Genomic DNA, 26,736 nt, shown 5'->3' with positions numbered 1-26,736 from the left:
CAAAAAAAAAAAAAAAAAGATGAATGAAGGCAAGGTGTTTATCTTTTACAGATGAGCAGAAACAGTTGACAACAAGCTGACCTTCATGGAAAGAATTTATAGAAAGCTTGAGCAAATAATAAATAAATGAAGTGAATCCTCAAGGGAGATTTAGAAGGCTTGGTGAACAAAGAAATTCCAAGTAAACATTTTCTGTGTACAATGAGTCTAAATGTAGAGGTTAACAAATGTATATCAACAGGAGAAAAACAGATGCTTTACTGAATGGTATTGGGGATAAAGTGGGTGGTCACCTGGGGGAAAAAAGGTAAATTCTAACTTTATTACCTAAAATAGTGATTTACATGAAAATGAATCTATAAAACACTAGAAGAACATATAGAAAGTTATGTTTAAATCTTAGAGAACGGTAGAATTTTATGAGTATCACAGAGAGACAAAAGCCATAAAAGAAATTATTGCTCTGTGATTGTTGTTTGTTCACCTGGTACGTTGGCAGAAATTTAAATGTTTGATGTAAGTCTGTGTTGGGGGATTGAGGACATGAGCACTTTGATACATAATGTATGAGGATGTAAAGAGATATAACCTTTGGAGAACAATTTGACAGTACCTGTCTTAGTTTATAATATAAATTGACCCAACAATTTCATTTCTAGAAATTAATGAATGCAGAAGATTTAAAGTTTTTAACAATAAGCATGTGATTTTGTATAAATAGCAGAAGAATATAAACAACCCAAATACCTGTCAATAGGGGACTCATTTTAGAAATTATAGAACATCCATATAGTAGAATATAATTACTAAAAAGAATGAGGTAACCATATATACAAAGAGGATACGCACCTTCATGATATTGTTAGACTAAAAAAGCAAGATAGGAAAAATGTGTATAATATGCAACCATTTTTGTAAAAAAAAAATCTATTCATACATTTGTTTATATATAGGTAGAATATCTCTGCAAGAATAGCAAGAACCTAGTCCCATTGGTTTGCAGCAGAACAAGGGGCCTTGCTCCCTGGGGGAAACTTAGTTTTCACTTACACCTTTTGATATTTGTAGTGCCTACTTAATAAAAAGTGATCAGAAAATGTCCCCTCTTAATACTACCCCACCTAAAAGAAGAGATGCGTGTACTTTTCCTCCCCTACTTTTTAAATACACATTCTCAAAAGTAAGGAGATTAGTGTACCCACACCCTAGTCCAACACTTAATCATCTCAGGTTCAATCTTGTTTCCATCTATGGAATGCCACTTATGCCCACCAGGTTTTTTGAAGCCAATCCCAGATATGGTTTTAGTTCACTTAGAGCCTGCATACTTCTAATAATACTTCAACTTTGTACATTCCTTGTAAATGACCAAGTGGAGTCTAATTCCCAAGTGTAGGAAAGAATTTTGTACCAAAGGGAGGAAAATATTTTGATTTTTACTATTGCCTTAAAAGTTAGACATTTTATTTATTTATTTATTTATTTATATTATATTTTATTTTATTTTATTTTGAGACAGGGTCTCACTCTATCATCCAGACTGGGGTGCAGTGGTGCAATCTTGGTTCACTGCAACCTCCGTCTCCCAGGCTCAAGCGATTGTCCTGCCTCAACCTTCCGAGTAGCTGGGATTACAGGCACGCGCCACTACCGCCCAGCTGGTTTTTGTATTTTTAATAGAGACAGGGTTTCATCATGTTGGCCAGGAGGCTGGTCTCGAACTCCTGACCTCAAATGATCCACCTGCCCTGGCCTTCCAAAGTGCTGGGATTATAATCTAGGCATGAGCCACAGCACCTGGCCTAGACATTTTAAAAGCAGGATTAATGCCTCTGTATAATTTTCCACATTTCAAATTTCAGCTGATTTATAGTTACTTAAAAAAATGTAAATTTAATATATTAGTAATAGCATTGTCTACTGCTTGGAAAGATAGTAGTGTGAATGGGGAATCGAGGAGGAATGCCGATTACCCTTGAGGGAATGTTGACAGAGGAAGCTGAACAAGCAAGCAAGGGCCAGATTCCAATGGTCTTATAAGCTGTACAGTTTGAAGGTCATTGAGAAGCTGTTGAATAATTTTAAACTGCAGTGACATGGCCAGATGTGTGTTTTAAGGAAATTACTTTGAATATTATGTTGAGAATTATCCAGTGCAGGGCAAAATTGGAGGTTTAAAGACCAGTCAGGATGCTGTTACAGAATTCCCGGAGACTGAGGATGGTGGCAGGGAGGAAGGAGGTGAGTGGACAGATAAATATGGAGGATGTTTGGGAGGTGAGGTGGAGCTGATTGACTGGCTGGCAGTGGAGAGTGTAGAAGCTGAAGAAAAGTCAGTGAATGACCCCAGGTTTCTGGTTCAAACCACCAGAATGGTCACTCTGGCTGCTGTATTGAGGATCAACTGAATGGTGGCAAGCACAGGAACAGACAGGTTTAGTGTATATTCAGTAGTCAGGTAAGATGGGATGACTTGAACCAGGAGGGTGGTGGCATCTTATGAATATATTTTGGTGGTAGAACCATAGCATTTGTTAAAAGGTTGTGTGCAAGGTAGGGAAAGAAGGGAAGAATCATGGATGACTCCAGGGTTTGGGGGACTGAGCAGCTGGAAGGATGGAGTTTTTATCTACTGAAGGAGTCTACAGGAAGAGCAGATTTAGATGGGGGAAAGAGAATCGAGAATCTGTTCAGTTGTGGATAATTCTGTTCAAGATGTGTATTAAACAACCAAGTGAAGCTGTTGAGTAGGTACTTGTGTATGTGTCTGGAGATCAGGGCTGCAGTTTGGGCTGGTGACACACTTACTAATTTGTTTACAGCCATGCTTACTGTATTAGCAGAGTAGCTAGAATAGGAGAGCTAATGCCATTTTCTTATTGTGGAGATTATTAAGAGTAGGATGAAGAGGATAGAATGTGACTAAAAATTGTCATCAAGTCTGATCACAAAGCTTGACTTAGAGTAGAACTAGGTAGCAAACACATTGTCTTTGTAAAGTTTCTCAATAAGTATATTTGTAGACCTTAATGTCATAAATTCAAGAAACTGACATATAAGTTCAACAAAGTCATATTAAGCTCCATGAGTCAACCTGTATTCTTCAAAATTGAAATAGATACTAACATTTTTAAAATAAGTTTAAAAAAACCTTTCTTCTGTAACAGCATTTTCAACAGTGAACAAACTGTCTATAGTTGTCTTGTTGATACCATAAGACAATTGAACTGATTTCATTCCCCTTTTAGGAAGATGCCCAGGAAGAATTTGGCTGGAAACTTGTTCATGGTGATATATTCCGTCCTCCAAGAAAAGGGATGCTGCTGTCAGTCTTTCTAGGATCTGGGACACAGATTTTAATTATGACCTTTGTGACTCTATGTAAGTGTTAAACTGAAGTTTTTCTGGCCGGGTGCGTGGTTCATGCCTGTAACCCCAGCACTTTGGGAGGCCAAGGCGGGTGGATGACAAGGTCAGGAGTTCGAGACCACCCTGGCCAATATAGTGAAGCCCCATCTCTACTAAAAATACAAAAAAAAATTAGCTGGACATGGTGGCAGGCGCCTGTAATCCCTGCTACTTGAGGGGCTGAGGCAGGAGAGTCACTTGAACTTGGGAGGCGGAGGTTGCAGTGAACTGAGATTGCGCCACTGCAGTCCAACCCCGGGCGAAGTGCAAGACTCCATCTCAAAAAAAAAAAAAAGAAAAGAAAAAAAAAAACCACAGGTTTTCTAAGTGGGTAGGTAAGCCAGATTATTTCTGAGAGTCCTTTAGGTTCTCAAAATCTAAGTGACTTGGGGCAGGGTTAGCTGCACCCAAAGACTGACTCTTGGTTTCTCCCTTCAGCTCTTCCTAGACGAAACCTTTGTCAGGAAAGCACTGGACTGGAGATGAACAGGTCCTTAAGACCATCAGCATCTGAGTCTAAACAGCCCAGAACTAGGACCATTTAGGGTCTCTTTTACCCAGCCATCGTGGGCAGGCACAGTCTGGTTAGGGTTCCAGGATATTCTTGGCTTCCACAGAGGGAGGAGGGTGGGAAAAGGGGGCATGGGGAAGGAAGCACTGTGTAGACCCTTCTCACCTGGGGAGGATTTAGGCAGCAGGATCTCCTTCTCTAGAGAAAGCGAGTGTGTAGAAAAGACCTTCCTTCCTCCATAAAAAGAATATTTTTGAGCTACCTCAACAACTTCAGAAATTGTATTTAAATTTTTGCCAACTAGGACAATCTTCTTTTTTTTTTTTTAAATAGATGTTCCTTAGAGGTATTGATAGCCCCAGGGGTTGTTCTGAAACTACCTCTGTGTATACTTAATTCCACTGTCTTCTGGTTTTCTTAATTGGAAGAGAAAAAATGTTTATGAATAGAATTTTCTAAATTTTACCTTTTTAAATGTATTTTACTTTATTGATGCCTACTACTGATAAATAGCAACAAATGAATATACTGGGAGAATTCAGAAACCTTTAATAATTTTTTAGTAAACATTTATTTTTTATGTTTGATTACATATTAAATACATACTACTATAGTGGTTTTGTTAGTAAAGTTTTCCAAATTTTATGATAAAATTAATTATATAAATGCTTTGCAGAGAGCAGTATCATTTCCAAATGTCTGGCACTGAATAAGTTTGGGAACCACTGACTCACACCTTCAGGCTCAATTTGAAGACTGACTAGAACATCTCTTTTTTTAATCTAACAACTTAAGGAGATACAACTTTGATAGGTAGAGCTAGAATTTCTAACTAATGTCATACTAAAAAGAAGTAAGTTGTGCTAACGAGGATAGGTCAGGAAAAGGTGTCATAAAAAAGGTTTGGACAGAGGGTAGGGTGAAGGCACTGGATGACAGAGAGCCAAACTAGACTTAGAGCAGAATGAATACTTGAAGATAAACTTCTGCTTTCTTTCTTTCTTTTTTTTTTTTTTTTTTTTTTTTGAGACAGAACCTCACTCTGTTACCAGGTTGGAGTGCAGTGGCACGATCTTAGCTCACTGCAACCTCCGCCTCCCTGGTTCAAGCAGTTTTCCTGCCTCGGCCTCTGAGTAGCTGGGATTATAGGCACCTGCCACCACACCTGCTGATTTTTGTATTTTTAGTAGAGACAGGTTTTCACCATGTTGGCCGGGATGGTCTCCATCTCTCAACCTCGTGATCCACCCGGCTCGGCCTCCCAAAGTGCTGGGGTTACAGGTGTGAGCCACCACACCTGGCCAACTTCTGCTTTCAAGTCTTATTAGGAGCTGTCTTCTGCGATGCTCTGGTCTTTATTGGGTCAGCTAGAAAAATGAACTTTTAAGGAAGGAAAGTTTCAGCGAATCTAGGATAGAATACGATGGGAATCATTTTCCTTGAGTCCTCAAATAGGAACTTTCTGCTGAAGGGCAGTCCAGTGTTCAGGTGGGGGAGGAGAAAGGGGTTGCATCTTAACTGAAATCCTGGTACATCTTCTAAAGCTACCCTGATGTGTTTCCTGCTGATCATGACTCTGGTGCTCATCAGAGGTGTGTGTGTGTGCTTGCTCACATATGTGCTTGGTCATATGTGTTTTGGGGGAAACAATGGGGATTTTCTTGCTGCTGGGTTTAGAAAGCCACCTGAAACTCTTCTCGGCAGTATCCTACTTGCCTTGGGATTCTGAGCACCTTATAACTTCTAAGCTCCAGCTTAAAGCTGGGAATTTCTATGGATATAATATAGCATTTTAATTCTCGTTAGTAGGAAGGCTTATATGGGGAAGAGCAAACAAAGCTAACCACATGAATAAGGTAGGGCCAGGGTTTCCCCGCATTGTTGACCAGGTCCTGCAGTTATTTGTGAAAAGCTAATGGCCCTATGAAATCTGTCTCCCTCATTTTGTTATTTGATTAGATTCTGTATGTCTCTTATGTTTGAATGTTGTAAGGTTTTGGGTTTTTTTTTTTAACCCCCAGAGGACCTCTATATGAAAGAAAAGTGAGAATATTTCATAGTGGAAACATTTTCATTTATGTTAATTTTAAAGGCTGTACTTGAATCTCAGAAGAGCCAAATGCACTGTTGAGCATCCAGTCTGATCACAGGAAGGATGAGGTCTTCTGGACTCTCACAAGAAACTTCCGAAGTGAAGTTTGCCTCATCTATGATCAGATTGGTGCAGTACATTAAATATTACTAAAATTGAGTAGAGCTGTGTGGTAAGAGAGCACATGGTTTTTCATGAAGTTGTATTTTTTTCTTGTTTAAAAAACGACAGGGTTTCTCTATCATTTCACAGCAAAGGAAACAGTAATAACATGTATAACCTTTGATGATTTGTGTTTTAGTTTTCGCTTGCCTGGGATTTTTGTCACCTGCCAACCGAGGAGCACTGATGACGTGTGCTGTGGTCCTGTGGGTGCTGCTGGGCACCCCTGCAGGCTATGTTGCTGCCAGATTCTATAAGTGTAAGTCAAAGCCACCGTGACTGGCGTCTGATCAGGAAGGGACTCTGCCGCAAGTATAGGTCTGACCTGGGTATCAGATGGTGATGCTCTGAAAATAGTGTGTCTCACAGGGGTTTTTAGTTACAAGGAGCCTGCTTGGTGATTCCTTTTGTGACATGAGTGACTATCCCAAGATTTATTTGTTCGAAAATGTTTAGTGAAACAAGCAAATTGTGCCACTTACCCACTATCCCCTCCCTCTTTTTTTCTTTAAGCTTTGGCTTAACAGGTTGGGCTGAACTTAGATATGCTGTGTTCGTAAACGCACATATAGACTAATAAAGGGGAAAAGTATACAAATGAGTATCACTGATTTTTTTCACTAAAACAAGTAGTATATCTAGGTGTACTTTTTCTTACATATGAGAAGTCGTACTTACATGTATCAATTTAATATTTATAAGAAACAGTTTCAAGTAAACAAAGATCTCACTATTTTGGAGAGCTAGAAAGTTACTTTTGTAATTGCATTAGTCACAATCTCTTGTGTTCTTGCTTTCTATAAGTAAAATAAAGTTCAATGGAAAAAAAAAGGGTCAGGGCCACAGAGTAAGGCTGAGATGGGACTGGATGGCTTAGAAAGCAACTGACAGGGTCAGCAGGGACCAGAGCTGGCCTCCTTGGGAATGCCACAGTCTTGTCTGGGATATACGGTGATTCCTCACGGTCTAGCAATATGAAAAACTTTTGAGGTGAAACACAGTAGAGTTACATGGATGACCTGAAGGTGGGGTTGGGGAGTCTCAGCCCCAGGTAGAAGATTAACTTAGACCTTGTCAGACACAGTTCTCTCTTGAGTATGTAAAGCCCTGTATGTATGTGTGTTTTAAGTGTGTTTTAATATTCTGTGAATTTTGTCAAGTTCTTTCTTCCCCTTTACCAAAGGAGATAGGATTTTAATGCATCCAAAATACAGTCAGCCCTTTGCCTGCCACACCAGCCTTACTTCATGCCACACTCCCCCTTTCTCACCATTTCAGCCACACTGGCTTTCTGTGGGTTCCTCGGCCAGGCTGCCTGCCTTCCCACTCCCATCCACGCTCCTCTCACTAGTGCCTCCTCATTCTTCAGGTCTCTCAGCTGCAGATCGTGTATTACCTGAATTTTGACTGGAATTGTAGTAAACCCAGAATTAATCATTTCATAACAGTCTGTTTATCAGAAACACTGTGAATTCAAATCATGAAACATATATGATTTTATATATATATAAAATTTCATTATTCTAGGGCAAGTGGCACTTAAACTTGCCTATGAACTATGTTAAAACTTTTTTAAAATTCACAGCTGTTCTGAGATCTCAGCCAGTTTCATTTCTGACTTTTAAACTGGGAGCAGAGGTGTACTTTCATTTTTCACTCTAGCTACTTCAGTATTTGAATTTTTTAAACTGGAAAAAAAAAATTGAAGAGAGGCAAAGGAGAGTAAAACATATATTAGCAAACATGTTCTGTCAAATGGTCATAACCTTTCTACTCTTCTTAGTTGCCTCACCTGACACACGCATTTCCTAGGAACCACAGTTCCTCCTAGAAACCACAGTGCTAGAGGAAGAGTCGGCCTGCTGTGGAAATGTAAATGTGTTGCACATCAGGCTTGACGGTTCCTAGTTTTATAACAAATTCTGAAACTGACTGCAAGATAAGTGAGAGTCCCGTGTGCCCTTCTTGTACATAGGCCCATTGATTGATACTGGCTCAGGATTTAAGAATTCTTTTGGTTGTGAGGGGGAAAGAAGAACTGATCTTGATGACTTGCCTCTGATTCTCTAGAGCAGGACTTATATAGGGAATCCCATGCTGTATGTCTCGGATTTGGATTATTTAATAAGGGAGTATCACATCATATTTCCGTTTTCTAGGAATGAGTACTCAGTAGTATCTGACAGTTTCGCAAATATCAGACTTGTAATATGGATATTTGGTTTGCTTTAAAGAAAAAATCTGTATTTATACCACTCTTGTTTTCTTCTATAGCCTTTGGAGGTGAGAAGTGGAAAACAAATGTTTTATTAACATCATTTCTTTGTCCTGGGTAAGTGAATTTTTCAAGAATTACTTTCTTAACATAGTTACATGTTAGTCCCCAAATTTTCAGTCCTTGAGTCTTTAATCCTCTGTGTCTCTAAATCATGTACCTAAGAAAGTAAATTTAATTTTCGAAAAGGGATAAAATAAATACTTTATAAACATTTGCCAAATGATTACAACATGTCTTATCTGGGGAAGGTACCTTTAGACATGAGAAATGTTTTCGTTCCTTCTCTTCAAAGTCTTTCTATTTCTTGGTTTTTAGTGGTCAGTCTGACATGTTGTTCTGTAGGGTTGTATTTAAAGCTTTTGACCCAGTCACGGAAGGAATCCACGCCTGAAGATAGTTCAGGCAAGCATATGTTGTCCCGTTTCTATCCAAAGCATTACGCTTTTTAGAGTTTATTTCATTAAATAAACTAATATACACCAAAAAGATAGAAAATAAACAGCCACCACAAATCCAAAACAAAACAAAAATCCTTCACTCTCTGAAACCGCTTCTCCTCTCAATTATCTGATGTGGTTCTGGTCCTAGAAACAGAACCCACTTCCTCCCAAACCTGCACATTTCTGGTGGGCAAGAACTGACATGTGAACAGGCTACAGCAATAAAGAAAGCCAAAGATGATGAAGTCTAGAAACCAGAACTGTTCCATTTGCAGGCTAGAAATGCAAGTGTGATGGCAGCAGCATTTTAATACACATTTGGGATAAATATTCTGTCACCTCCACCGAAGATTCACCTTCTTGGTTATGGGTTCCATTCACATTTTTATGCTTTTCTCAAGCCATGTCCTTTGTTTTCTTTGCCTCTGTCAACTCACGAAGGTGTCCTTCCTCACCAAGACTGTGATTTCCTGCCGAATCTCCAAATCTTGCTTTTCAGGCACCTCTCCCTCCAATCTCACACATCTTCCATTGCTCCCTTCTCCCCTAAAAAGGGATCATAGCATCTTTTCCTCTTATTTCTATCTCATTTCTTTTCTATTCCCAACAAAATGCCTTGAAAAAAATAGTCTATACTCCTTTCTTCTCATTTTCTCAGTAAACATTTGCAGTGTAAAGCCACGTCATTCGTATTTTTCTCCGTCATTTTACTGAAACTTTTAAGTTTACCATTTTCAAATCTAGAAACCATTTCTCTCTGCCTCTCTGTATTGTCTAACATTGGAATACCTTCTCCTTGAAACTCCTTACTTTTTTGGCTTCATAAAAATTATCCTGTGCTGGTTCTTCTTTTATGTCTCTGATCAACCCTTCTCTGATTGATATTCTTCATCCTACTCTTAACAGTAGGTGTTTACCAGCAGGTAAATAGAGCATGCTAAGAACTCAAGTATTCAGGGGCAGGGGGACTTGGTGTTCACCTAGGAATAGAAAGATCATTTAATAACAGGAAATCTAGTCATATAATTCTACATAAATAAACACCTGCATATAATTACTGCAACAGATGCAGTAAAATGACCTTTGATAATATTGAGCATTGTTTTCAGGTTTTAAAAAAATTTAATAAGGAAATGTTTCCTTGTATTAAAAAGAATCTTATCTCTAATGCAGAACCAACATCACTGATAATAAAACACTAGGGACATTCTCAGTAAATCTCTTTAATGACTTGTTATTTAAGTTCTGTTCACAGTAAAGGAGGAAACAAAAAGGTGGATTTCATCTTATTATTTATAGATGACATTATTTGTATACAAAGAACACCAACAAATTTTAACTGTAAAACTTGTAGAATTAGTAAAAAGAGTTTGGCAAAATGGCTAGGTATCAACTAATATTCCAAGATCCTAAATATCACCATTAGCCAGTTAAATGTTTTTTTTTTTTTTTTTTTTTTTTTTTTTTTGAGACGGAGTCTCGCTCTGTCACCTGGGCTGGAGTGCAGTGGCCGGATCTCAGCTCACTGCAAGCTCCGCCTCCCGGGTTCACGCCATTCTCCTGCCTCAGCCTCCGGAGTAACTGGGACTACAGGCGCCCGCCACCTCGCCCGGCTAGTTTTTTGTATTTTTTAGTAGCGACGGGGTTTCACCGTGTTAGCCAGGATGGTCTCGATCTCCTGACCTCGTGATCCGCCCGTCTCGGCCTCCCAAAGTGCTGGGATTACAGGCTTGAGCCACCGCGCCCGGCCCTAAATGTTTTAATGGTAGTGGTAGTTGTGCTGGAAGAGGGCTGTATTCACAGAAAACCTATACAGCACCTGAAATAACCTCTCAAAGTATGCACAATCCATATGACAGGCCTACAAGGTTATTAACTCAAAAGAGATGGAAATTTGCCATGTTTCTTGATGAAAAGATCAAGTCCCGTGAAGGTGTTTAGAGAGTCCAGCAGCTGCTGGGATGGAGAATACAGAAGTAGGCTCTGTATCCATGGCAGCTTGCTAGATGTGGCACCGTGAGCCAGAGGAACTGTTAGATAAGTGATGCTGGGACAACTGATTCTCTTCATGAAGGGAGAAAGTCGTCAGTTCTAGGTGGAGTCAACTAAATGCACCAGGCGTAACTACTATGTGAAAATATGGAAGAGCAGCTTCATGATCCCAGGTTAGGGAAGGCTTTCTTCTCTTAAGCAGAGTGCACAAAGGATAAAGAGGAAAGTGGTCGCACTTAAAAACTGTGTGGGGTAAGTACAGTGATTATTGTATGATTACAACCATATTTTTAAAAATGTATTCAGAAGAAAGACCTAACGGAAATTAACTACACACATTTAGATGTTTGGGTTCAGAAAAAGCCACAGACTGTGGCAACAAGACGTTTAACAAGGAATTAGTAAGTAGAGTATGTAAATAACTCACATACATGACTTGGCAAGACATGCAGGCCAAGTGAAAACTGAGCAGTGGATATCAGCAGCCCGTCACAGAAGGTAAAACCAAAAAAGCCAGCAAACACCAGACACTTGCTGCAGTTTTCAATAGGAAATACAAATTAAAACAACAGAATTGACAGTTGCAAGTATAATGAAAATATGTAAAGAACTGACTTTCATGGGCTACTAGTAGGAGTTTAAGTCAGGCAAACCCAATCTGAAGAGCAATTGGGTAGTTTCCAGTCAGGTTTTACATTCACACATCCTGTGATGCAGCAATTCCACTTTCTTTGTATATGTATTTTAGAAACATAGAAGTTGTAATATCCATTGCATACTACTGTTGCATTTTGTTATCTCTGGTTTTACCCAAAAGCCTGTTGTGTCTTTCAGGATTGTCTTTGCTGACTTCTTTATAATGAATCTGATCCTCTGGGGAGAAGGATCTTCAGCGGCTATTCCTTTTGGGACACTGGTTGCCATATTGGCCCTTTGGTTCTGCATATCTGTGCCTCTGACGTTTATTGGTGCATACTTTGGTTTTAAGAAGAATGTAAGTTTATAGGTGTTAACTTAGGTGAATTTTAGCTGCAGAAATTAGCATATGCCATCTCAAAAGATATCATAGAAGTGTGTAAAGATGTAAACTTGTCCTTTAGGATCTGGATTTCATAGAATATTTAAAAAATAGTAGTATTATTTAGGAGCGTGGTAGAGAGGTTACAGATCTAAACTTAGGTTTCAAATTTTTTTAAGTAAATACAAGCTAATATAGATTAATTGGGAAAGAAATGCTAATATAAACTAATGAAAGCATTCATTCATTTCATTCATTCATTCATTCATTCATTCATTCATTCATTCATTCATTTAGAGATGGAGTCTCATTCTGTCACCCAGGCTGGAGTGCAGTGGCACCATCTCGGCTCACTGCAACCTCCACCTCCGGGGTTAAAGTGATTTTCCTGCCTCAGCCTCCCGAGTAGCTGGGATTACAGGCATGCACTACCACACCCAGCTAATTTTGTATTTTAGTAGAGACAGGGTTTCACCATGTTGGCCAGGCTGGTCTCTAACTCCTGACCTCAGGTGATGCACCTCTCTTGGCCTCCCAAAATGCACAAAGCTTAACTAAGTAAGCAGAGAGGGTGGGTTAAGAAGTCACTATAAGAAAAGTGGCTGCAGAGTAAAAGTAGCAAATGTTTGTGATTGATATGTAGCTTTGAAATAAATTGTATCTGCTTGAAATAAATTGTATCTGCTTCCCTGCTAATATTGGATTTTAAGGAAGATCATAATCAGGTTTCAGTCGTTCCTCTGGTTTCTCTCTTACCCTGCAGTTGGCCTTCTCTCACTTTGCTGCCCACTTTTGCCCTGAGGCTAAAAGGAAAAAAAAACGAAATCTTATTCTTCCGTCTTACCAGTATCCTTCTTTAACTGCACTTCGGTATCCCTGTCCTTCTCTGAAAATATCAAGTCCACAGGGTAAAAGGAAGACTGTGTGTTTAGTACACTTTGTGAGCAGGACCCGGAAGGCCCTGGCAGAAGCTGGCGCTTGTTCCACAGCCTCCACTGCACTTTCATGCCTGGCTGCTGAAGGATTTTTTTAAACAACTTTGGCATTTTGTTTAATTTATGACTTTATACCTCAGAAGTAGTGAACTGACAGGGTTTGAATTTTTTAATTACATTAATTAAATAATTACTTGAAATTCCAAAACTTTGCTGGTTTGAAGTTTATAATATTCCTGTTTAATATCAGCGTGGGAAATAAATAAAAGTTTAAAATATAAGTATTGGAGAATGATATACATGATTCTCTTCCTGTATACTCATGTATCTACATGTAAAATAATAATCTAGTCAGCGGAAGTATGGTCTGAATGAAAATACCAAGTTTTAAATTTTGATTTATCATCACAAAAACTGTAGAAGGATATTTTTGAACTTTTTTACAAGAAAATGAATTTCTACATCTGTACTCTTTTCCCCTCTGAGGTGGCTGCTTGTGTACTTCAGGTTCCAGTGATTTTCTTACCACCATGTAGTGTCATGAAAGGGAGAATAGTTGAGAACATCACCAACTCCTTATGGTTGTAAAATTTCATACAGCCATTCATTGTTGTTTTCATGTTCTTAAGTCTTAGTAAAACTGAGCAATTTCATTAAAGATGACATTGCCCACCTCCAAATAAAAATACATTGACCAAAATTCCAGAACCAGCTGATTTCTTACAGTACATAGGTAATAAAAATGAAAAGCCTAACTCTACCTTTTTATTAACTATTATTTTCCAAGTGTTCTCTTATCTCCTGTGTACTTCTTCCTGTGTCTAAAGCCATTAGTCAGTGGATCACTGCTGGAGACAGTGTTAACTTGTTCCAGTAGACAGATCGAGTACTGTACCTGGTGGTACCTGGTTGATGGCTTCTAAAGACAAATTTCAATTTGACGTCTTAAGTAGACTTTATTGCCATTAGTGACGGCATGGAAGCTGGAAAAAAGCCGGCAAATAATCTTGTGCAGAGAAGAATGTTTAAGACAGATACATAATTATGAATTCTTCCTTCCTTTCCTTACTGAAGGCCATTGAACACCCAGTTCGAACCAATCAGATTCCACGTCAGATTCCTGAACAGTCGTTCTACACAAAGCCCTTGCCTGGTATTGTCATGGGAGGGATTTTGCCCTTTGGCTGCATCTTTATACAGCTCTTCTTCATTCTGAATAGTATCTGGTAAGCTAAGGGCAAAGTCTTCTCATTCTTATTACCGTTATATGTGATATTTGCTTTTTGTTTGTTTTTATGGGTTACTATTTGTATCCTATAAATGTAAGCAGTTCTTCAGTAACCAGAGATCTTAAAAGCCAAAAGCTTATTTTTATCTTTTCTGTGTGGGAAGAAGAACAGTAGTGATAACAGTTAGTATTATATGAATTGAAGGCTTGTTAATTCTTACTCTTCCTTAATTCTTATTACTTCATTCTCAGAACCCTGTGAGGTGAGTGTTATCCCCATTTTACAGAGATGTAAATGAGGCTTTGTAAGTTGAGTAATTTGCCTTGTTACACAGCAACCCTGTGACAGAGAATTCACTGAAGTTTCTCCAAACCTATGTTCCTAACTAATCTGCACTGCTCCAGAGAAGATCCTCTGAGCACTCGTTGGAGGGGATTGATGAAGGGATTGGTCTAGATGACCTGCAGAGTCCTTTCCAATTCTCAGATGCCTTCATTCTCCGATTCCTTGTTCACATGTAAAAACTCATAATAGTCATTGAGCCATTCCGTGTGTGTATATATATAGTGTTATATCATGATTGTTAGTGGATCACACTGACATATGTTACAGAAAGTACCAAGGTTGGAGGTGACAGAAAATTAGAACTAAATTTGAGCTTTTTGGTGATTAGAACATATCTTTCCTTCTCAATTGTTACATTAATTTTCCAAATTCAACTGGTTTTATTATATGTGATAAGAAACAGTTACCTATTCTTAGTTGGCTCTGTCTTTTCAGTCAGTGTTTATCAAATATCTCTGGCTCACCAGGAGATGAGTAGACTAGCCATATGTGAATAAGTAGAAGTTTCAGGCCTCCCTGAGCAGGAAGGTAAAGTCCAGTGATACTGACATATCCTTCCTACTCCTCCCCTTCCCCACCCCATCACCATCCCAACCTATGATAATTCGTCTTGTTTGGTTAGTTGAGGGAAAAAGCAAACCTTTTCAGTTCAAGAGGAATGAAAAGATTGTGTTATGTGCGGTGTCACATTGAAAATATGTGTAGTTTCATCTTGACGTGTTTGATTACAGGTCACACCAGATGTATTACATGTTTGGCTTCCTATTTCTGGTGTTTATCATTTTGGTTATTACCTGTTCTGAAGCAACTATACTTCTTTGCTATTTCCACCTATGTGCAGAGGTATGTATTAGCAGTATTCACTTATGTTAATTTGTAGACAGTATTTATAACTTTGGCATATTGCAATTTGTATATTATTAAAATAATTTCTGTAGATGTATGTTTATTATGATAGACATTGACCTGTATTCCTAAATCAAATGCAACCTTCTTTAGGATTAAGATATCCCGGTTCAGTGTATTTAGTTAGAGATTACTATTAGAGACTTTAACATGTGAATTTTCCGGAAATAGTAAGTTTGCTAACTTTTCCGTGTTGTTTTTTAACCAACTTAAAAATTAATACTCTTGTGATATAAATATTTATATCATGCCTGAGATAAAAGAATATAAAATAATATATTAAAAACAAATTTAGACTGAACATTTAATAGAAGTAAACTAGTAAGAAAATTTGTTATAAAGTTTCTATAATCACATTGTAATAAGTTCTCTTCATGGCAGTACCAAAATGATAGTATCCTTATGTAATAGGTAGAATTGAATTTTAAAGATTTAGGTTGTGTTAAATCTATTATTTAATATTTATTGTCTATATTGGAGAAAAATTAACTTTATTAAACTTGGTATGTTATTCAAAAAATTTAGGTTAAATTTACATAACAGAAAATGAACCATTTTGAAGTGGACAGTTTAATGGCACTTACAACATTTACAATGTTGAATGTTGTGCTGCTACCAACTCTGTTTAGTTCCAAAATATTTTTATCACCCCTAATTGAAGTCCTATACTTGCTAAGCAGTTACTCCTCATTCCTCGCTTCCCCTAGGCCTTAGCAACCAACAGTCTGCTTTCTGTCTGTTTTGCCTGTTCAGACATTTCTTATGAATTGAATCATATAATATGTGACCTTTTGTGTGTGGCTTCTTTGACTTAGCATGTTTTCAGTGTTCATCGTATTGTGGTGTGTATAGTAGTACTTCATTCCTTTCTTTTTTGTTTTTTTTGAGACGGAGTCTCCCTCTGTCGCCCAGGCTGGAGTGCAGTGGCATGATCTCAGCTCACTGCAAGCTCCGCCTCCCAGGTTCACGCCATTTTCCTGCCTCACCCTCCCGAGCAGCTGGGACTACTACTCCCAGCTAATTTTTTTGTATTTTTAGTAGAGACGGGGTTTCACCGTGTTAGCCAGGATGGTCTCTATCTGACCTTGTGATCCACCGCCTCGGCCTCCCACAGTGCTGGGATTACAGATGTGAGCCACCGCGCCCGGCCACTTCATTCCTTTTTATGGCAGAATGATAAATTTGTTTATCCCTTCATCCATCGATGGGCATTTGTATTGTTGCTACTTTTTGGCTGTTGTGAATAGTGCTGCTGTGAACATTCATGTACAAGTGTTCATTTGCGTACCTGTTTTTGGTTTTGAGGTATATATCTAGGAGTGGAATCACTGGGTCGTGTGGTAGTTCTGTTCAATTTTTTGAGGAACTACCAAACTTTTCCACAGTGGTTGTGCCATTTTACATTCCCACCAGCAATGTACAAAGGTTCTGATTCTCCACATCTTTGCCAACACTTACCTTCCATTTTTGAAAAAATTGGAGCTGTCCTCGTGGGTATGAAGCGGTGTCTCATTCTGGTTTTGATTTGCATTTCTGCAGTGACTAATGATGAGCATTTGCACTTGTGTTTGTTAGCCATTTGTATTTCTTCTTTGGAGAAATAGCCATTCAAGTCCTTTGCCTATTTTTAAATTTGTCTTTGTGTTGAGTTGTAAGAGTTTATTTATTTATTCTGGATAGTAGATCTTTATTAGATTGTTATTTGCAGTTCTGGTTCTTTCTTGATAATGTCCTTTGCACAGAAGTTTTCAATTTTGATGAAGTCAGATTTATCTATTTTTTTTCTTCTGTTGCTTATGCTTTTGGTGTCATATCTAAGAATGATTGTCAAACTAGGGCTGAGTATGGTGGTTCACACCTGTCTGTAATCCCAACACTTTGGAATGCTGAGGCGGGAGGATCGCTTGAGCCCAGGAGTTTGAGACCAGCCTGGACAACATAGTGAGATCTTGTCTCTATAAAAAATAACAAAATTAGCTGGGTGTGGTAGCTTACTTGGGAGGCTGAGGTGGACAGATCACTTGAGCCCAGGAGGTCTAGGCTTCAGTGAGCCATGATTGCAGCACTGCACTCCAGAACCTGGGTGGCAGAGTGAGACCCTGTCCCCCTCCCCCTCCACCAAAAAAAGGAATTATTGCCAAATTCAAGGTTATGAAGATTTACCCCCATGTTTTCTTCTGAGATTTATAGCTTTACCTCATGTATTTAAGTTATTGATCCATTTTGAGTTAGCTTTTGTATTTTGTGTGATGTGGTGTCCAGCTACATTATTTGACATATGGATATCCAGTTATCCAGCACCATTTGTTGAATAGGCTGTTCTTTCCTCATTTAATGGTCTTGGCAACCTTGTCAAAAATCAATTGACCATAGATGTATGGGTTTATTTCTGGACTCTCAATACTATTCCAGTGGTCTATATGCCTGTACCACACTACTTTGATTGCTATGGCTTTGTAGTAAGTTTTGAAATCAAAAAGGCTGAGTCCTCCAGCTTTGTTCTTTTTTAAGATTGTTTTGACTATTTGGAGCCCCTTGCAGTTCCATTTGAATTTGAGGATTAACTTTTCCATATCTGCAGAAATTGAATCGTTGGGTTATTGGAATTATGACAGGTATTACACTGGATCTGTAGATCATTTTGAAGAGTATTGTGCTGTCTTAACAATGTTTAGTCTAACAGTACATAAACACGGGATGTCTTTCCATTTGCCTAGGTCTTCTGTCATTTATTTCAGCAGAATTTTAGAGTTTTCATTGTGCAAGTCTTCCACTTCCTTGGTTGAATTTATTCCTAGGTATTTTAGTCTTTTGGGTGCTATTTTAAATGGAATTGGGTTTTTAAATTTCCTTCTCAGATTGCTCATTGCTGGTGTGTAAAAACACAACCAACTTTTGTATGTTGATCTTATACCCTGCAATTTTGCTGCATTTGTTGATTACCTGTTGCATTTATTGATTAGCTGTTGCATTTTGTGTGTATGTGTGTGTGTGCGTGCGTGTGTGTATTTTTAGGATTTTCTAATCTTAGTTTGCTTTTTGAATGTATTTATTTTTCACATATTCCAAAGGGCAAGAGAGATAGTGAAGTGTTCTCTTTCAAAAGATCTTCTATTAAGCTATAAGCCACTTAAAAGCAAGAAGAGCTATTTTAATCATCTGCCTTGTTTAAATTATGTTAGTAATAAGTGAAATTGGATTCCAACCAGGCCTTAATAGAATAATCTTCTTCTTAATATGGAGTTGACCAGACTTTAATATAATAATATTAATGTCAAACCCTGTAAGTAAGTTGTAAGCTATTTGTACATTGGTTTTCTTTGGGAAGAATAAATTTTTAAATACAGCCTAATGCTTTATTATTCATAAACAGTTTAAGCTGCTTCTAAACATTTTTAGCCAGTTTTTTTTTTTTTTATTTTTTTTGAGATGGAGTCTCGCTCTGTCACCCAGGCTGGAGTGCAGTGGCCAGATCTCAGCTCACTGCAAGCTCCGCCTCCTGGGTTCACACCATTCTCCTGCCTCAGCCTCCCGAGTAGCTGGGACTACAGGCGCCGCCACCTCGCCCGGCTAGTTTTTTGTATTTTAGTAGAGACAGGGTTTCACCGTGTTAGCCAGGATGGTCTCGATCTCCTGACCTCGTGATCCGCCCGTCTTGGTCTCCCAAAGTGCTGGGATTACAGGCTTGAGCCACCACGCCCGGCCTTTAGCCAGTTTTTAAGCAGCTGCACCAAAGACAGTGGGCACTTCTTAGCACCTCTAGTGAGGAGAGAGGAATGGGTGAAGTTCAATAGGAGAAAGAGCCTGGAACTGATAGCAGAAATTAGATTGGTGGCTGTCTCCTTTATTATGCTTGCTTTGAACCTTAGTTAACTACATCTTATCTATTAATTGGAATGTAATTCTTGTTCTTTTTTCTTTACTACCTAGGATTATCATTGGCAATGGCGTTCATTCCTTACCAGCGGCTTTACTGCAGTTTATTTCTTAATATATGCAATACACTACTTCTTTTCAAAACTGCAGATCACAGGAACAGCAAGCACAATTCTGTACTTTGGTTATACCATGATAATGGTTTTGATCTTCTTTCTTTTTACAGGTAAAATTAGAATTTAAGTGATTGTTTTATTGTGTAAGTTTTAGACAAATAATTTATAATTTATAAATGTTTATCTTTTATCTTTAAATTATTATAAAAATAATTTATAAATGTGTATCTTTTTTAAAACCCATGAAGGCTTATTCTGTTAGTGCTCCTGTATTTAGTCCTCCTCTCAACTAGGCATAGTTTGGTCTGCCCACCTGTGAGTTGCATAAAGATGATGAAACAGAAGCCAGGAGAAGAAGGCTAAACAGGGTCATAGTTGTGGTAAAGGTTCAGGGACACGTGGGCCAGTACAGCTCATGGTTTTCCTCTGTTAACCTCTTAAAGGTACACACAGTCTTTTTTTTTTTTTTTTTTTTCACTTCAGAAATGGGGTAGAAGCTATAGTGACTTAAGCTTAGGACTAAGTAGAAACTGAGGAGGTGAAGTCAAGATGAGACTGAGAATAGGTCGGGGATATCAAGGAAGGATAATGGGACATTCCTTAATCTAGAAGATTTTATCTCCACTTTAAAATTCAAGCACTGAATAGGATATAGTGTGTATTATATTGGTATTAATTTTGTATGTGTATATATGTTCTCTATCTTAACTAGGTAAAGGTTTTCTGTATCTCAGAGCCCAAGGTGCTTGGTAAACATTTGTGGCGTGAGTGACTGAACTTAAAAAAAGAATTATAAGCACTTTTCTTTGTCACAAGTAATACTGCACGAAGTGTGCGTCTGAAATTTTAGCTCATGATGCATGTTATGGAAGAAAATATAGGAACCAAAAAGAAAAAAAAAATTTTTTTTTTTCCCCAATTAAACCTGTTCTGCTTTTCACTCATCTGTTGGCATGTCAGAGCCTGGAGTCGGGTTTTGAAGTGTCTGTGCTGCTGTCTCAGGCTTAAGGCACTTATATCGATTCTGTATTCCAGGTCATTGAACAGACATGGTGGGGTGCGCGTCTTGGTGCTACATGATAGATTTAGGTCCAGGGCTGTAAATTTTAATAAATCATCTATAAAACAGCAGTAGCCAGTGAAACAAGAAATAACTATTTTTGTGCCCTGTGTGTCCATAAATGCATATAGAGAATAATTTATTCCTAGCCTACACACAAAAACTAATGATCACTATGAAAATCTGTTGTTTTTCCAGGCATATCATACAGAAAATGATAGCTTAACCATCACCTAAATTTTATTGATGTTGATTTTTTTTTTTTTGAAATGGAGTCTTGCTCTTGTCACCCAGGCTGGAGTGCAGTGGTGCAATCTCGGCTCACTGCAACCTCTGCCTCCCAGGTTGGAGTGATTCTCCTGCCTCAGTCTCCCGTGTAGCTGAGATTAGAGGCACATGACCACCACGCCTGGCTAATTTTTGTATTTTTAGTGGAGACAGGGTTTCACCATGTTGTCCAGGCTGGTCTCGAACCCCTGACCTCATATGATCTGCCCACCTCGGCCTCCCAAAGTGCTTGGATTATAGGCATGAGCCACTGCACCTGGCTGATTTTGATTTTTAAAGTGTTACATTTTCATTCATTCAGAGTTGAGTTTTGTAATCTGAATTATGGAGCCACATCCAAATTGAACCAACCAGTTAAACCAGTGACTTATAGTGTGTTTCACTTTCTTCAATTTTATTTTTCCTTTAGTGAACAGGTGGAAGGGGTTCTGGATAAGGGAGTAGTGAGCCCTTTAAAATGCCTTACCTTTCTCTAAAATAGGGTATGGTCTGTATTTGCTTCAGAACTCCAAAGCAATGCCATTTTATTGTATTTAAGTCAATCCATTTTACAAAACAGAAGTAATTATTCTGTCACAAAAGTAAAGAAGCCACTTTTAGTATGTACATATATTCCATATTAAGAACAAAATTGGCTGGGCACGGTGGCTCACGCCTGTAATCCCAGCACTTTGGGAGGCCAGGACGGTGGATCACGAGGTCAGGAGATCAAGACCATCCTGGCTAACACGGTGAAACCCCGTCTCTACTAAAATACAAAATTTAGCCAGGCATGGTGGCGGGCGCCTGTAGTTCCAGCTACTCGGGAGGCCGAGGCAGGAGAATGGCGTGAACCTGGGAGGTGGAGCTTGCAGTGAGCCGAGATGGCACCACTGCACTCCAGCCTGGGCGACAGAGCGAGACTCTCTCTCTCAAAAAAAAGAACAAAATTAAGTTACTAAACTTAAGTTTCTTAGAGTTGCCTAGATAGTGATTAAATGTTTTTCTCATCTTAAAATATTGTTTGTCATCTTGAAATTTATGCAAGTAAGTACAAGGTTATATAAATATATTGATGTTTTCATTATTGCTTTTCTGAAATTAACCCCAGTCCTAGCCTGAATAATAACCCTTTGGAGTATGCAAAAGGTATATTTGTATGTTCTCCAAAACACACATCAATGCCTTGCACAAAGTAGGGCCTCAATACATGCACAATGTAAGGATGGATATAATGATGTTTGTGATTTCCCTCGGTAATGTCCCATGTATAGTCTCTTGATTTAGAAAATCTCCTTTAATATTTTCTCTGAGTACTGCATTTAAAACAATGGTGAAAACCATTGAGACTTTAAATGTAAAATGTATACAAGGACTATTTATAGCCCCTTATGTGTGCATGTGGAAGGAGTACTATGCTTGAAGTCAGAAAAAACACATTTGAATTCTGGCCACAAGTACCATCCATGTGACCGTGAGACAGTCACTTAACCCCTTTGAACCTCATTTTTGTCTCATTGAAAGAGTGTCCCCAGGAAGGGGAACATCACACACCGGGGCCTGTTGTGGTGTGGGGGGAGGAGGAGGGATAGCATTAGGAGATATACCTAATGTAAATGACGAGTTAATGGGTGCAGCACACCAACATGGCACATGTATACATATGTAACAAACCTGCACGTTGTGCACATGTACCCTAGAACTTAAAAGTGTAATTTAAAAAATGAAAAAAAAAAAAAACACTTAATGATCTATTAATAAAGTTCTTGAGACAGCAAAAAAAAAAAAATGAGTTTTTATCAGGAATGAATACTTCATCATCAACTGTCTTCCTAGTACTGAGATAATTATGACTATCCTCCTAGCTATTCATGATAAATATTATTAATGTATTTTATATCATAAAACCATATTTTCTGTTCTAACTCTACCTGATTTGACTGTACAGTTTTTTTCATATATGAAAATAAAAATTAGCTAATTTTGCTTAACTGAAAAAAAAACAAAAACAAAAAAACAGTGTGCCCCCATCTAGCATTCAGATACTTTGGAATCTCGACTGATACCTGAAAATCAAGCTATATATTGTTTTCATGAATTGTCTCATTTGCTCTACATAACAGTCTATGGAGGCAATGAGGACAGACAAATTTCTCTCTAGTTAATATGGTAAATGGGCTTGGAGATGTCAGTGGACTTGCTCAAGGATGATACACACAGTTCATGACAGAGCTGCTGTGTTCTCTGCTGCCATGCTGTCTCTCATTTTCAGCTAGAATGCATTTTTGTTATTATCCTAATCATGTCACTCTTAACATTTTGTAAAAACTTACTGAGTTACTTCATTATAATTCTTTGAAGACTGATAACTTCCAATAACTGTACTTAGAAAATATCCCCAATTAATCATTATTTGCACCTGTTTTAATGTATTCATCGCATACCTTAAAAAATTCTAGTAGCATTTTCCATTTTGTTACAAAATATTCTTAAATAGGAAAGGACAGTTGACATCCTTCAGTCTTTTCTATGTAGTAAGGAAAATAATGTGTATTATAGAAAGCTTAGGTAATCTTAGAGTAGAAAAAAATTCTATGAGTTTTTGTAAGAAACTTGATGTGGTCGTATATATTTCAGATGTGCTCATAGATCTGTAATATATTCCTGGCAGGTAATAGTTTATAGTTTTGGGACTTTTTTAAGGAACCAGTCATTGTAAGTCGTATTTTTGTGTAAAGTATGACACTTCCTTTGAAAAAGGGTTTATTTTTTTTTCTCTTATAGGAACAATTGGCTTCTTTGCATGCTTTTGGTTTGTTACCAAAATATACAGTGTGGTGAAGGTTGACTGAAGAAGTCCAGTGTGTCCAGTTGAAACAGAAATAAATTAAACTCTTCATCAACAAAGACCTGTTTTTGTGACTACCTTGAGTTTTATCAGCATTATTGGCCTAGTAATCCTTCAGAAACACCGTAATTCTAAATACACCTCTTCCCACATACCTTTCCCCCATGAGATGTGTCTTCAACACTATAAAGCATTTGTATTGTGATTTGATTAAGTATATATTCGGTTGTTCTCAATGAAGAGCAAATTTAAATATTATGTGCATTTGTAAATACAGTAGCTATTAAATTTTCCATACTTCTAATGGCAGAATAAAGGAGGCCATGTTAAATAATACTGATGAAAGGCAGGACACAGGATTGTAAATAGGATTTTCTAGGCTCGGTAGGCGGAAAGAATTATTTTTCTTTGAAGGAAATGACTTTTTATCATGGTAATTTTGAAGGATGATTCCTGTGATGTGTTCACCAGGGGAATGTGGCTTTTAAAGAAAATCTTGTATTGGTTGTAACTGTTCATAGCTTCTTTCTTGTCTGTGCTGACTTCATCGTTCCCATGGTATTGGCCTTTTCAACTATGTGCCTCTGAGTCTTTCAATTTATAAATTTGTTATTATCTTAATAAATATTATAAAAATGTCTTCATTGCATCATTACCTATTATATGTTCAAGAAGGTTCTGTAAATACAGATCTATTTACCAAGGGTGGTTTGAAATGATTTATACTATGTTATCAGGTTTTACTGGATTTTGTTAATGTAACACTTTCTGAGTTTGGATCTGAATGGAATTTCACTGTTTAAGGCATTGTCTAAAATGTTCGCTGTGGGGCAGTAGAGGAGGCTGAAGTCCTGCGTATCTAGACAGATGGATTATCCACAAGTACTTAAGGTGGGCCTTACTGCATTGTCATCAAGGAGCTTCTAGTTTTGACTTGTTTTTTCAAAATACAGTATTTTAAGTCAGGTTTTGTTACCTATACGTTAGCAGTGACTAGCAAGTCTTCATCTTTGTGATTTTGTTGTTTTAATTTAATTTCACAAACAGTTTTACTTAAAGTTAAAGAATGCGGGCCGGGCGCGTGGCTTCAAGCCTTGTAATCCCAGCACTTTGGAGGCCGAGGCGGGTGGATCACGAGTCAGGAGATCGAAGCCCTCCTGGCTTTAACACGGGTGAAACCCTGTCTCTACTAAAAATACAAAAAAACGTAGCCGGCGCGGTGGCGCGCCTGTTCAGTGTTCCCAGCTACTCCGGAGCTGAGGCGGGGGAGAATGGCGGAACCCGGGAGGCGGGAGCGTTGCAGTGAGCCAAGATCGCACACTGGACTCCAGCCTGGGGCGACACAGCGAGACTCCGTCTCAAAAAAAAAAAAAAAAAAAAAAAAAAAGTTAGAAATGCACCTGTCTTTCACATTCAGTCTCACTATTGAAATCCATTTTATGTAGAATATAAGCATGTTGGGGTGATTCAGAAATATCAGGGCTGGCTTTGTATCCGGAGAGCATATTCATTTGTATTTTAGGGTCTCTGCTTGCTGCTCTAGGAGAGAAATCAGATACTGTCATTAACTTACAAACTGAAATTACGTAGCTATCACTTATATGATGTTGCTGGGTTCTTACTGATAATTTTTTTTTTTTTTGAGACAGAAGGTTTCTTTCTGTTGCCCAAGCTGAGTGCAATGGCTGTGATCTCAGCCCACCCACAACCTCTGCCTTTCCCGGGTTCGAAGCGGATTCTCCTGCCTCAGCCTCCCAAGTAGCTGGGGATTACAGGCATTGTGCCACCACGTCTGGCTAATTTTGGTATTATTTTTAATAGAGACGGGGTTTCTCCGATGTTGGTCACACTGATCTCGAACTCCTGATCTCAGGTGATCCGGCACCGCCTTGGGCTCCCAAAGTGCTGGGATTACAGTGTGAGCCACACGCCCGCCGGGCCTTACCTGAATTAATTTTATGTCACTGGTCCTTTTTAAAAAAACGGGACCTTGTTCGGTTTTGAAGAGTGAAGGAGGAGCTCTGGTCATTTTTAATATGGTAGTATTAAGATAGAAGAGTTCTTTCAGTTTTATTTTATATATCTCTCATTTGTATTTTTTTATGGGGTAGAGTTCGAACCCTTAGTATTTATGGGTGAGATTGGTTCCAGGACCCTTTGTGGAGTTACGCCAAAAAATGCATGGATGCTCAAGTCCTTGATATAAAAATGTGTGTCCCAGTTAGAACAAATGAATATTGCAAAGATAATCCTGTGTACTCCTCCCATGTACTTTCAATCATCTCTAGGTTTTCCTTACCAATTACCTAATACAATGTAAGTGCTCTGTAAAATACTTCGTTCGCTATAGCTCTATTTCCATTTGTATTTGTTTATTGCATTTGTTTTTTAAAATTTATTTCAGATTTTTGATCTGCTGTTACTGAATCTGCATATGCAGAACCTCCAGATAAGGAACGGGCCAACTGTTGATTTCTCTTAAGGAGCTGTTGAGACTAGGCTTGTTGACTCACATAAAGGAAGGAAGGTTTACTTTTTAAAAAATTCTGATTCAGATACCATGATTAGTTTTTATTGCACCAAAGTTCAGTTTTTCCATTTTAGTTTTCCTTTGTGAACAAGTTAGGGCTTATTTTGATTTAAAAGTTAGCTGATTGGGTTAGTGTAACTTTTTCTTCTTTTGTTTTGTTGATGGAGTTTTGCTCTTGTTGCCCAGGCTGGAGTTGCAGTGGCACGATCTTGGCTCACTGCAACTCTGCCTCGCCGAGTTTCAAGGCAATTCTCTGCCTCAGCCCCCCTGGCAGCTGAGATTATGGCACCGTCACCGCGCCCACTCATTTTTTGTAATTTTAGGTAGAGATCGGGGCATTTCACCTTGTTGGCCAGGCTGGTCTCAACTCCTGCCTAAGTGATCCACACCGCCCCCCCCAACCTCGGGCCTCCCAAAGTGCTGAGATTTTACAGGCGTGGAGCACCGCGCCCGCCTTTGTTTCTTCTGTATTTAAGTGACGCGTAATTTCACACGTTAACAGGTTGGAGAGGCAATTGGAAAAATGAAGTTGTGGAGGGTTAAAGGAAAAGACTTAGGAGGAGGAAAGCCGAGGAAAGGAGACAAGTGACAAAGGAAGCGAAGGCCAAGTGAGGAGGGCGGTGGAGAAAAGACCGCCTCTCCAGTGGCTTTCCCATTAAAGTTCCCCATAAAGTTCTCCAGGAAAGCATCCCTCGGCATGGCAGGCGGTTAGAAGCAGGGGTC

General features: G+C 38.6%; 1 protein-coding gene across 1 annotated transcript in view; it reads left to right on the top strand.

The window, feature by feature from the left end:
* Window positions 1-24,123, top strand: part of TM9SF2 (transmembrane 9 superfamily member 2) — a 78,760-nt gene extending 54,637 nt beyond the window's left edge. The window contains exons 10-17 of the mRNA XM_017861916.1: window positions 3,249-3,381; window positions 6,313-6,432; window positions 8,448-8,505; window positions 11,718-11,877; window positions 13,911-14,062; window positions 15,142-15,253; window positions 19,247-19,418; window positions 23,420-24,123. Coding sequence (XP_017717405.1) covers window positions 3,249-3,381; window positions 6,313-6,432; window positions 8,448-8,505; window positions 11,718-11,877; window positions 13,911-14,062; window positions 15,142-15,253; window positions 19,247-19,418; window positions 23,420-23,487 — 975 coding nt within the window. The 3' untranslated portion in view covers window positions 23,488-24,123. The remainder of the gene's footprint in view (window positions 1-3,248; window positions 3,382-6,312; window positions 6,433-8,447; window positions 8,506-11,717; window positions 11,878-13,910; window positions 14,063-15,141; window positions 15,254-19,246; window positions 19,419-23,419) is intronic.
* The last annotated feature ends 2,613 nt before the right edge of the window (window positions 24,124-26,736 follow it).

The sequence above is a fragment of the Rhinopithecus bieti genome, unplaced genomic scaffold, assembly GCF_001698545.2.
Source record: "Rhinopithecus bieti isolate Rb0 unplaced genomic scaffold, ASM169854v2 scaffold_2254, whole genome shotgun sequence".
Classification (NCBI taxonomy): domain Eukaryota; kingdom Metazoa; phylum Chordata; class Mammalia; order Primates; family Cercopithecidae; genus Rhinopithecus; species Rhinopithecus bieti.
Note: the sequence above shows the minus strand (reverse complement) of the source record. Positions and strands in the feature narration are given on the sequence as shown.